Source organism: Ascaphus truei, chromosome 8 (genome assembly GCF_040206685.1).
Source record: "Ascaphus truei isolate aAscTru1 chromosome 8, aAscTru1.hap1, whole genome shotgun sequence".
NCBI classification, from domain to species: domain Eukaryota; kingdom Metazoa; phylum Chordata; class Amphibia; order Anura; family Ascaphidae; genus Ascaphus; species Ascaphus truei.
This window is the reverse complement of record NC_134490.1, coordinates 55,571,290-55,583,498: the sequence shown is the minus strand read 5'-3', so window position 1 is coordinate 55,583,498 and position 12,209 is coordinate 55,571,290. Positions and strand designations below refer to the sequence as shown.

The window sequence follows — 12,209 nt, the reverse complement described above, 5'->3', positions numbered from 1 at the left end:
TATATGCCAAGTTTTGTTATTTATTTGGTTTAAGGCTAGGTGGGGGGGGGGGTCTGGTTGTTTCCATTTTTTGGCAATTGTACACCTGGTAGTGTTTAAAATTTGGGATATTGCTTCTTTTTTTAGTGCAATTGACCATTTGGACTAACAATTTATGTCATAGGACAAGCTTTCAAGAGTGTTCCTCTCCTCAGGTCAGCAATACAGATATACAAAGGTTTCTACAACTTAGACAGGGATTGGAAAATGGGGAAAAAAAGGAAGACTAAAGAACAGAGAGGCACTGGGTGTTGAAACAGAGATGAGAACGGTGAGAATTAGGAATGGGGGGCTGTACATCCACAACAGCAAAGAGGGGGAAGGTATAGGATGGCACAATGTCAGGGAGGACCATTACAACAAATTATGATTGTGTGAGAAACCCCATATCTGCATTAAGTCCACTTGTTTTGGTGTCAAAGAGTCTTATCATTCTGAGCTCAAATGTTTTCTGTTCTTGGGTGCGTTTGAACATTCCATTGAGAATTTTGATTTTTAAATCATTTATGGAATGATCTGGTAGTGAGAAATGATGTCCCACAGGTGAGCAGTATCTTTTTTTTTGTTTTTGTGGTGGAGTATAGAGTGTCTGTGCATAATCATTCTGCCTTGAGGTTTTGGGCTGGTTTCCCCAATGTAGCATCCTTGGTCACATTTGTTGCATTGAATCATATACACCACGTTCCTGGATGTGCAGCTGTATGATCCTTTAACATTGATTGTTCTATTGTTGTGACTGGCTGTGGGGTCTTAGCAATATATGTTTGCAGAGTTTGCAACGTGCGCTGTTGCACGGTTTTGTGCCATTATCAGTGGCTTTAAGTTTGTTATGAAGTTTTCTGTTGACTAATTTCTGTTTGAGGTTTGGTGGTTGCCAGAACACAAGAATGGGAGGTTTGGGGAAGATTTCTTTTAATGTCACATCCTCTTCCAGCATGGGTTGCAGATCTTTGATTATTTTTCGTATTCCCTCTAGGGTAGGGTTGTATGTGTATATATATTGTACCAGAGCACTGTTAGTGTACAGTGATACAGCCACACTTGAGTTACTTTGAAGTATTATTTAAATTGCATTGGAATTGAAAGGCGCTTTGTAAATGCAGGATATCCGAAACTTCTATGTTATCATGAGGGCTCTGTGTGATACCCATGAGATCTGTGTCGCCCGTCCATCTAATTTTTGTTGGAGATTTTATTTTGTTTTCAGTGACCTACTTTAATTTGTGTCTCTTAATCTCAAAAAGGTTCTCGGTTTCCAAGTATCAGACAACAGGGACAATGAGAAGTGACGTTATGCCAGCCATCCCCGGGTAATGCCACAAAGGGGGGGGAGTGAAGTGTCCAGAGAACAAGGTTTTCTGACAAGTCTGGGTTAGATTACACGGTGACACTTGATTCACACCCACTAGCCAAGAAATAAAGGAAGACCTTTCACACAGCTTGAATTTCAATATTTTAAGAAAAATTGATACAAAGTTAGAGTAATAATTATGTGCAAAATAATTTTTATTTCATGCAAACCCTTAAGTGTGGCCATACTATATATAAATAAACAAAAAGAGGATTAGTGCAACTCTCTAACCTCTTGTGAAAACACTATAGGCTATATGCTATATTTATTAAACAGCGCTATTCAATAGACCTTTCAACTAAACTATATGGCCCATTTAAGTGCGCAAAACAGCAATACTACAGTCTTCCCCCCTTCTTCCTATGTGTATATGTAAAGCAGGTGACAATATTCTACATTCTTACCTAAACTGGTAATTGTTTGTTTGCTCCTGTTATAAATGTGTAAAAATCCTGATTGTGTGACCAACATAATGGCTGCTTCAATGTATCCTTATATTACTAAAACCATTATCTATTGTTACAGTTTGAAGCTCAAACTTCTGGGAACATTGGCAACAAATGATCAGAAACAGGAAAATGTTGCAACATTTTACACTGCTGGGGAACTGTGCCAAAACCTGCTAAAGAAATCAAAGGATGCTTTTAAACTCATTAAAAATGGCATTGAGTTGAATAATAATAAAATGCAGAATTATCTAATAATTAATTAAAAAAACCATGTAAGATTTCATATGTTTTGCTGCTTTAAGGGGAAGAAAGGGTTAACTGCTGCATACCATATAGTTAGAAAAAGCTTGCATAATTACCGGTGCTTTTGTACTGAGGGGTAACCTGCTGGAGACCCAAATATTATCCAGGAACAAAGAATGACAGTCAAAGACTGAGCCAATGATTGAGCCACCTGTCCTGAAGCAGCGATATCCTGAAAACCTGGTCTGTTGGTTGCCCTTGAGGACTGGAGTTGGCCTCCCCTGTTCTAAAGGACATAATAACAAAAAAGCAGCGTTTCATTAATACAACCGGCACTGTGCAATGTTATTAGGGTGCTGCGATTCCCACCACCGAGCAGCATTATTTAACAACACAAGTTTGTGTATGAAACCTGCTTAGTGCATGTGTATTTAATGCCTAGCAAGTAATGACGTCTCCCTGGGGGAATCCTACAAAGACCGAGGATTGGAAAGAGATCCGCCCATCTCTCATATAAAGCTTAGGCTATGTTTACCCACGCAGAATTCAGAATGCTGCTCTCACAGGTGGTAATATTTTGCCTCTGGATCCTACACCCACAAGGTAACCTGCTCGGAATTATTATGTCCTCTTCAGAGAGGTCCCTGCAGCAGGACTCCCTCATAGAGAAACTTTGTTGACGGATTTGGATCGGCCGGTTCCTTTGGTTAGCAGATTTCCGTGGATCAATCTCAAAAAGGGCGAGTCGCGTTTTGCTGATTTTTTAAAATTATTATTACCAATACACTCCACGAATTCTGCGACCCGTGGATGGATTATGCAGGATACAATCTGTAGATTCAGCAATCCGTTCTTAAGAATCCGCCAACGGATTGCTAAATCCGTGGATTGGACGCTACAAATCCATCAACGGATTGTATCCAATGGCAGATTTTGATGAATCCGCGCAGATTGAAACCGACCAAATCCATCTGCAGATTTTACACCGTGAAACGGATTTTGGGGGGGAAATGCGAGAAAATGGGGGAAACAGATTGGGCCAGATTCACCCATATCTACTCCCTGAAGCCATGTGCACATGGAAGCCAGTCTGCGCACCCAACCACTGCCATTGAAATTATGATCTGACTAAGTACAATTTAATCAGGGCTCCTATACAGGTGTACATATCTCTGTACTGACAAATACCTCCTTTTTTCCCTTCCAGCTGCAGAGTCTGTCGCCGTCCCCGTCAGATCCCAAGGTGTGTAGCATGGTGCACTGTATGCATACACATTTACAGCAAGTTTCGGCTCATGTAAGATCTCTTGAGAAAGGCTGTCGTCATTAAATACCACCCTTTTTTGCATTGGCGTGCCTGTCCCTTTTTGCTTCTTCATTTACTGTACCTGATTTGGACGGTGTTCACCCAGTATTTTCAATGTTGTTTGGCTTCATTAGTGAGTGCCCTGATGCTGTACCATATGTGTGTGTATATATATATATATATATATATATATATATATATATATATATATATATATATATATATATATATATATATATATGTATGTGTATATATATATATATATGTATATATGTGTATATATATATATATATGTATATATGTATATATATATATGTATATATATATATGTATATATATACGTATATATGTATATTTATACATATATATGTATATATGTATATATGTGTATGTATATATATATATATATATATATATATATATATATATATATATATATATATATATGTATATATGTATATATGTATATATATATATATATGTATATATGTATATATGTATATATGTATATATATATATATATGTATATATGTATATATATATATATATATGTATATATATATATATATATGTATATATATATATATGTATATATATATATAGGTAACAGAGCAGATGGCACACAAATACAGATGAGGACAGGTGCTTAGTCCCATATGAATGAATACAATCAAAGGCTCCTTACCAGGCAGACCAGAGAATCCAGGGAATCCAAAGCAGGCACAGCAAGGAAGAGACAGCACACTTGTTAGCAAAAAGAATTGTATTAGTGAAGCAGGCACAAAACACCAACGTTTCGGTCCTAAAAACAGGACCTTTATCAAGGGAGTGCTTGATAAAGGTCCTGTTTTTAGGACCGAAACGTTGGTGTTTTGTGCCTGCTTCACTAATACAATTCTTTTTGCTAACAAGTGTGCTGTCTCTTCCTTGCTGTGCCTGCTTTGGATTCCCTGGATTCTCTGGTCTGCCTGGTAAGGAGCCTTTGATTTTATATATATATATATATATATATATATATATATATATATATATATATATACATACTTTAGTCTCATTATTAAGTACTGTAGTGTACATTTATGTTGTATTGAATTGTGTTAAGTTATGTTGATTGTTCTTTCTCTCTTCTCCTTCAGTTATGTTCCTGTCGGTCTCCTTCTCCTGCTCTTGTCTCTTCTGTATTCTCTCTGAGTTTCCATTTTGCAATTTCCCTCTTTTTTTTTAAGGACGTGATTAACCATTTGTATAACCTTCTTCTCCCCGCAGCATCCACGAATACCCCTGCAGTTCCCAAACGGCAGGATGGTAAGCTGTACCTGTACTAGATATATATCCGCATGCTGGACAATGAACTATGCCACCTCTCATTTATATAGCTTATATTATTCACATGATCAGCGGGGCAACTCTTAACCATTTCAATGCCAAGGGGGCCTGCAAAACACCAGTGAATTATAGACCCCCCTGGCAGTTAAAGAGTTAAACATCCCCAAGAGCCTCTTTATCTGTTATTAGGGAAATTATTGTTTTTGAATGGGAAGAGCTGAAAACACAGATCCAGAAGATTGAGCATTCCCATTCCTGCTATAATATTTCCTATTTTATACAACACACACCAAAGAATGAGTTACCCTACTTCTACTGTTAAATGCAATGGGTATATTATTAATTGGAAATACTGTATGAGCCATCCTGTCTTAAGAGGGATAAACTCAATGAACCATAGGTTGTGTTGGTGTATATACCTGTATTGTTTGATGACTGGGCCCATTGGTGAGTCTTGTCATATGTGTCTCTAGACATGTCTCTGGCACTGCGGTTGACCCATGGGGAGCATGCCTGTGCAGGGCGCGTGGAGCTGTATTACCAAGGGGAATGGGGAGCAGTGTGTGATGATGGCTGGAGTCGAGTCAATGCAGACGTGGTGTGTCGGCAAGTTGGGTGCGGGAACACTGTCCTCTCCCTCGCTAGGTATGGACCGAGCAGTGGCAAGATCATCCTGGATGACGTGAGTTGCCGTGGAAATGAGTTGGCTCTTTGGCAGTGCTCGCATCGAGGCTGGTACATACATGACTGTGGCCCCCTGGAACATGTTGGGGTCATATGCTCAGGTACTTCCACATTTGGCAGTTTCAGATAATGGAGCATTAATGTAGCAGTGTTTTGCAGAAATCCCAACGAAAATATATGTAGGGTTCCTTAAAATAGTTTCCACTATCCCACAACTTGAAAAGTAAGCCCTTAACATGAGTGGGAACTCTGAGTGTGGAACCACTTGAAAAAGTGTGTATCCAGTGTTGCCAGACCCTTCCAAACTTCTTGGTAAAGTGGCCAAGCCAGGCCATTAGTTTCTCTATTTCTATAACCCTGTTTATCTTAGAGAATAATACATTTCTGGTGTAGGAGTGGACTGTTTCCAATGTTGAGCTATTGAGCACCTAGATGCAGTCAGAATGTGATCAATGTATTCATTATTCTAGGTACATTTGGGGGTTGGTAAACCAATACAGATTATAAGGGGTCCATTGGTATGTTACTGTATAAAAAACATCAGTTTTGTTGTTTGACAAACATCCAAAACCCTAGGATCACCGGACAGGACCAGCTCATTAGGAATAGTGGGCTCGTTGACCGCAACCTCTCCAACATTAACTACATGTTTGTAATAGTTTTCTCGTTTTCTTGTTTTCTTGTTTTCTTGACCATATATGCAATGTAAATATTTATTAGAATTAAAGATAAAAAAGAAAAATAGGGAAATGTTGTTCCAATATAATAAATTGATGGTGGGATGATAATCAGATGTCGAGACCCCAGCCAGGAGATACAAACAGAGCAATCTTTCAAGGTTCTCTATCAACTCATAGGTTAATGGGGTGAAACACTGTATTTCACTTTCTTGGATAGGATCTGCAAAGTAGAATAATTTCATCTACATCAAGTGTTGTCCTTTCTTCTGACAGTTCCAGGACCCTCAGCACACGATCCTCTTGGTGAGTACAGAGCCCTGAACCTTTACAAGAAAAAAATTCAAAGGATGCGCAAAAACATTAACTTTACAAATGAGAACATTGGAAAAAAGTACTAAGGCCAAATTAAAACGACTGACATGAAGCAGCACGATGCACGGTGTCAAGTAGGTTAAAGAAGTATCACGGTGAAAATAAATCTGAGTAGAGATGCTTGCTGGCAAAGTCCAAAATAAAATGTATGCATGGGTTCCTTGAAGAACCTCTTTGCAGTGCAGAATTCCAGTATCTCCGATGATGCGGTCTGGAGAACACCACACATTGTGTTTGTAATTATACTCCTTATGGATACAATGTGACCACAGGTGATCTGAGAAATACCTACTGTAAGTGGGCTGCATTTAAATACAATCTGTTTAGTAACAAAAATATTGTACCGCCCTAACACCATGGGGGGGCAAAATAAATGTTACAATAAGAAAAATAGCTGCACTTTATAGCTAGATTCCATGTTGGAATGTTTTATGTTTGCACCATGTAGTAGGAAATGGAGGCGATGCAATGTCATTGGTTTCCCTTTCCGTTTGATCCTATGTACAACACTCCATCACTGCCTGGATTTCTGCAACAATATTGTATTTTTTGATAGAGAAGTGCAAGTTTGGGAGGGGCAAAATGCAAGCCCCCCTATGGACTGCTGCAGTTTAGAACAATCCAAATTGCAGCTTTGCACAATGGGCCTAAACCCAGGATACAAACTAGGCAAAATCTTGTTTCCGCTTCCAACCTGGGCTTGGGGAAGTCAGCGATAACTTGTGTTCTTGCAGGATTTCCCATCTTTAGCTTCTTCAGGACCATATTTAGTTTAATCAGCCAACATGCTGATGCTTATACATTGTGGGCTTCCCTCCTCCCAAACCATCATAGAGTGACAGGGAGGAAAGCAGAAAGTATGAGGCGAGGGATTGTGAGCATTGGATTAGCACATGGGTGGCCAACTCCAGTCCTCAAGGGCCACCAACAGGTATTAGGGATATTCCTGCTTCAGCACAGGTGGCTCAATCAGTGGCTCAGTTGAAGACTGAGCCACTGATTGAACCATCTGTGCTGAAGCAGGGATATCCTGAAAACCTGATCTGTTGGTGGACCCTTGAGGATTGGAGTTGGCCATCCCTGGATCAGCATGTTCAATGAAAGCATTGGGAAGTAGAGGTGAATACATGAATCCCACTGGAGATGCTACAACTCCTAATTCTGTGTGTTTGAAAAGAGATCTCCAATCCGAATGACTAACAGGAGATGGTTAACCATGTTTCATTCATTATTAAGCTTTTGCAGATGGCACAGTACAAATACTTTCCTCTGATTCACATACTGTATGACAAATTGAAACCTTTTGATCTTCTTTGAAGTTAGCTGAGAGTGCAGTACAGGTTAACATACTGTACTGTAGGTTTTGCACACTCTAATTGTACCACACAGAAATTGACCAGGTGTTCACTGCAACTTTGAGAGGTGCCATACAAAACCTGATGAGAAGAAAATCTCTCTAGCTTTCATTGAAGCATTAAATTAAATGGACACAAGTTCCTGAATCTTTTGAAAGATGGACTCTTTGGTGCAGTGGAGGACGATGATATTTTGCTAAAAAAAACATTCTGGCTAACTATCTCTGCTGAGTAAGTATGGACTTTTTGATATTATTGTAAATGAACAGTACAGTCTGGAATGTCAACCCCCCCCCCCAAAAAAAAATACCCCAACTCCAAAAAAGAAATACAAAATATGCATTTTTTTGGTTCCTTTCATATTAATTTGATTTATTTACCCTTTTGTGACTCGCCTCTAATGCACACAACATGTAAACCCTTTTTAGACAATATCTATTTAAATGTTTTATATAAATAATATGATGAAAGTCACATATTCCGTGACAATCCAAAACCAATGAACTTGAGCTAGAACCAAAACACGGGTTCAAGTCAACATCTTTACTGTTTGAAGCAACTCGCCATGTGTTTCTTTGCTGTCTTGGCTTGAAGGAGAATTCAACCTGTGTTTCACTGATCAATATTACATGAAGAAAATTGAAACTTGATATATTTAATGCAGAATTGTAATTACTGGGTCACCACTGTATCCTATTGAGATCTTTGTAAAATAGCTCTCTGTATCCCCATCTCTTCAGCATTTCCCTCAGAGCTGCGCTTATCTGATGGGTGGAACCGGTGTGCAGGCCGCGTGGAGGTTCATTTTAACACAAGCTGGGGCACGGTGTGCGATGACCTGTGGGACCTGAATGATGCAGAAGTTGTGTGCAGGCAGCTGGGCTGCGGAGCGGCTGTGTCTGCCCCGGGGAGGGCATATTTTGGGGAAGGCAGCGGAAAGATTGTATTGGACGATGTTATCTGTGTTGGGAATGAGTCTCTCCTTGAGCAGTGCACCCACCGAGCATGGGGCTCCCACAATTGTGCGCACACTGAGGACACTGGGGTGATCTGCTCAGGTAAAGACTATTGTCCAGCTTTGTTATTGTGGTCAAAATGTCTGCTCTGCTCAAACACCGTCTTGTCTGCAGCAGAAGAAAGTACCACAAGCGTATTGTAAGACTTGGGAAAGCTACTAACATGATCATCCATAAATAATGGGTTTTATTTTCCTTGATAATAAGTAAGTTTGAGTTGAGGTTTCATGTCACCTGCCTCTTATACAATTATTATTATTCTTTTATTTGTATGGCGCCAGCATATTCCGCAGCGCCGTACAATGTGGGAGGGAGGACGATAAGTGTATGATATAATGAGGGTGTGAGTAAGAATTGTGGTGGATTGTTCTGTGAGGAAGGGACAGCAAGAGGGTGTACGTGTATATGCACAAAAACAGGTTTCTTGGAAGACATAATGGTTTCATTTTGCTTTCCTATCCATTTTCATTATGATGGGCGTAATGTGAGTCGTGACTGGTACTAATACCTACACAAAAAGTGGCCCCTCGGTCAGGAGAAAGGGGGCTACTGTACATATGTAGGTGCAACAGTTTGAATTAAAAAAAAAAAAAAAAACATTTTCCACCCATAATTATGTTTACAAGACCAATAAAGTTCTGGCAAAAATAAATAAATACAAAATTAGAGAATTAGAACCAAAATACCAGTGAGAGATCCTTCCCTTAATTACTATATAATCCTTTGGCGCTGAATCCCAAACCTCACTTGACTGAGTCTCTGGACCTTAACAGCAATATTAATATGAATTAATCCCTTGTGATTAAGGTTAGCGTGTTACTGATACTGCTTTCCTTGCTCACAGACGCTGGATCTCCTACAACCAAAGCCCCTGGTAACTTCAAACTCAGATTCCCAGCTTGTATAAGCTGGATCCTTCTCACATTCTCTTCCTGTCTCCTTTGTTCTTGCTGCTTTTCATTTCATTTTTTTCTGTCTCCTTCCTGTGTTCCTCTCTCTTTCTCCTTTTGCCTTCGCTGTGTATCTTCCATGTTCATTTCTCTCATGTACTTTATGTTGCATTCAGTGGTTTGTGTTTTTTTTCTTCTCTATGCCTTTTAGTAGGGCCTGGTACCACCAGCACAGCAAGACAGAGCACAACAGGTGGGTACCTATTGTGTGTCAAAGGTTGGTTCTTAAGTATTAGAGAGGATCCTCCATCCCAAACTACATACTGTACCTCTAATATTCAAACATATATTTGACACATTAGATTTTGAGTTCCCACCTTGCTGCACTCAAAGTTTCTTAACAAATTGCTTACCTAAAAATGAGCGTGGGACTTCCTCTGAACATCTGATCCCCATCCTGTCCCTCTCCCATGTCTTCAGAGATTCCTCCTGAACTACGTCTTGCTAACGGGAGCAGCCGCTGTGAAGGACGTCTCGAGGTTTCCCACCGGGGTGTGTGGGGAACGGTTTGTGATGACCTGTGGAATCTGGCAGCAGCCAAGATAGTGTGCAAGCAGCTGGGCTGTGGCCTGGCACTGCAAGCCCCGGGGCTGGCACGCTTTGGTAGAGGGACCGGCAGCATAGTGCTGGATGATGTGACCTGCAGGGGCACAGAGTTTGTCCTGTGGCAGTGCTCCCACCGGGCATGGAACACACACAATTGTGACCACAGTGAGGATGCAGGTGTGGTGTGTGCAGGTACGAGGGTCTCTGACTGCCCTAATTCTCTGTAACCTATAACAAATATCCCAGAACACAAGCTATCAATGATATAGGATAGATCAGGTCGACCGACCTTTAACCCTTTGACTGCTAGGGGCATGTTGCAGGTCAGTGAAGGAGTTGCTCTTACAGATATAAAATGTTTGGAGATATGGATATTTGTGCAGGTTCAGAATGACATACACATACCCATAGAAACTCACTCGAGATAAATCCCAAAGTATCTGATTTGTTGTTATAAAGACACAGGGAGGTTATTCATTAAACTGCGATAGTGCTGATTGGGGAACAATCACGCTGAAACTCCCAATGACTTAAATGGGAGTTTTCATACCCCGATCAGCACTATTGCAAGTCCAATGAATAACCCCCAAAGAGTCATTTGGAAAAGTACCCCAGTGTATGGCAATACTTTGCCCTGATCTTGCTTTGCGTGCAGCAGGTAAGCAGAGCGTGTACTGCTTTTGTATACTGTGTATTTTTGCATCCATAAGACACCCCAGGTCAAAGCGGCCATCAGCCCAAAAACCAAAGAACGTGAATCCAATGTATGATACTTTCCGGACAAGGTTACATTGTCACAGAGCTTAAGGATGGGTACATTTTACTATGACACGCTGCACAACATTGATGTTGTAAGTACCCCTAATCTCATATATATTTATTCTGTGTTACTCAGGTGAAGCATTAAGTAACACCACGGGAAGGTCAGTTGGATGAACAGGATATTCAGACGTCTTATCTCCAGTTGACTTTTCGATTTTTACCATCTGCAATTGATCACGAGCTGTTTCTAGTGGTTTACAAATAGTGGTGCTGAGCCTGATTTACAGACGATATACACGTATTAAACATTGGAGCTAAGCTTTGTGTTGTAGAACATTTTAATCCATAATTATGCTGTCAAAATAGAAAAGGGGAGAGGCTTTGTTAAATAAAATCCCGTTTTCTTTATAAAGTTAGTGGAATTGTATGTTTTTAAATTAAATGAGTAGTGCTCTTGGTGACTGAGTGACTGGGTGGGTGACTGAGTGACTGGGTGGGTGACTGGGTGGGTGACTGAGTGACTGGGTGGGTGACTGAATGACTGGGTGGGTGACTGAGTGACTGGGTGGGTGACTGAGTGACTGGGTGGGTGACTGGGTGGGTGACAGTGACAGGGTGGTGGATGACAGTGACTAGTTGGTGGGTGACAGTGACTAGTTGATGGGTGACAGTGACAGGATGGTGCGTGACAGGGTCTGGGTGGTGGGTGACAGTGTCTGGGTGGTGGGTGACAGTGACTGGGTGGAGGGTGACAGTGACTAGTTGGTGGGTGACAGTGACTAGTTGGTGGGTGACAGTGACAGGATGGTGGGTGACAGTGTCTGGGTGGTGGGTGACAGTGACGGTGACTGGGTGGGTGACAGTGACAGGGTGGTGGATGACAGTGTCTGGGTGGTGAGTGACAGTGACTGGGTGGTGGGTGACAGTGACTGGGTGGTGGGTGACAGTGACTAGTTGATGGGTGACAGTGACAGGATGGTGGGTGACAGTGTCTGGGTGGTGGGTGACAGTGACAGTGTCTGGGTGGTGGGTGACAGTATCTGGGTGGTGGGTGACAGTGTCTGGGTGGTGGGTGACAGTGTCTGGGTGGTGGGTGACAGTGACAGTGTCTGGGTGGTGGGTGACAGTGT

The 12,209-nt window shown here is 41.1% G+C and overlaps 1 protein-coding gene across 1 annotated transcript; it reads left to right on the top strand.

The window, feature by feature from the left end:
- Positions 1 to 5,189: 5,189 nt before the first annotated feature.
- LOC142502175 (scavenger receptor cysteine-rich domain-containing protein DMBT1-like) lies at positions 5,190 to 11,387 on the top strand. Its single transcript, XM_075613050.1, has 5 exons — positions 5,190 to 5,499; positions 6,352 to 6,381; positions 8,546 to 8,863; positions 10,192 to 10,509; positions 11,213 to 11,387. The coding sequence occupies exons 1-5, from the start codon at positions 5,190 to 5,192 to the stop codon at positions 11,251 to 11,253; spliced, it is 1,017 nt and encodes a 338-aa protein (XP_075469165.1). The 3' UTR covers positions 11,254 to 11,387.
- Positions 11,388 to 12,209: the final 822 nt, after the last annotated feature.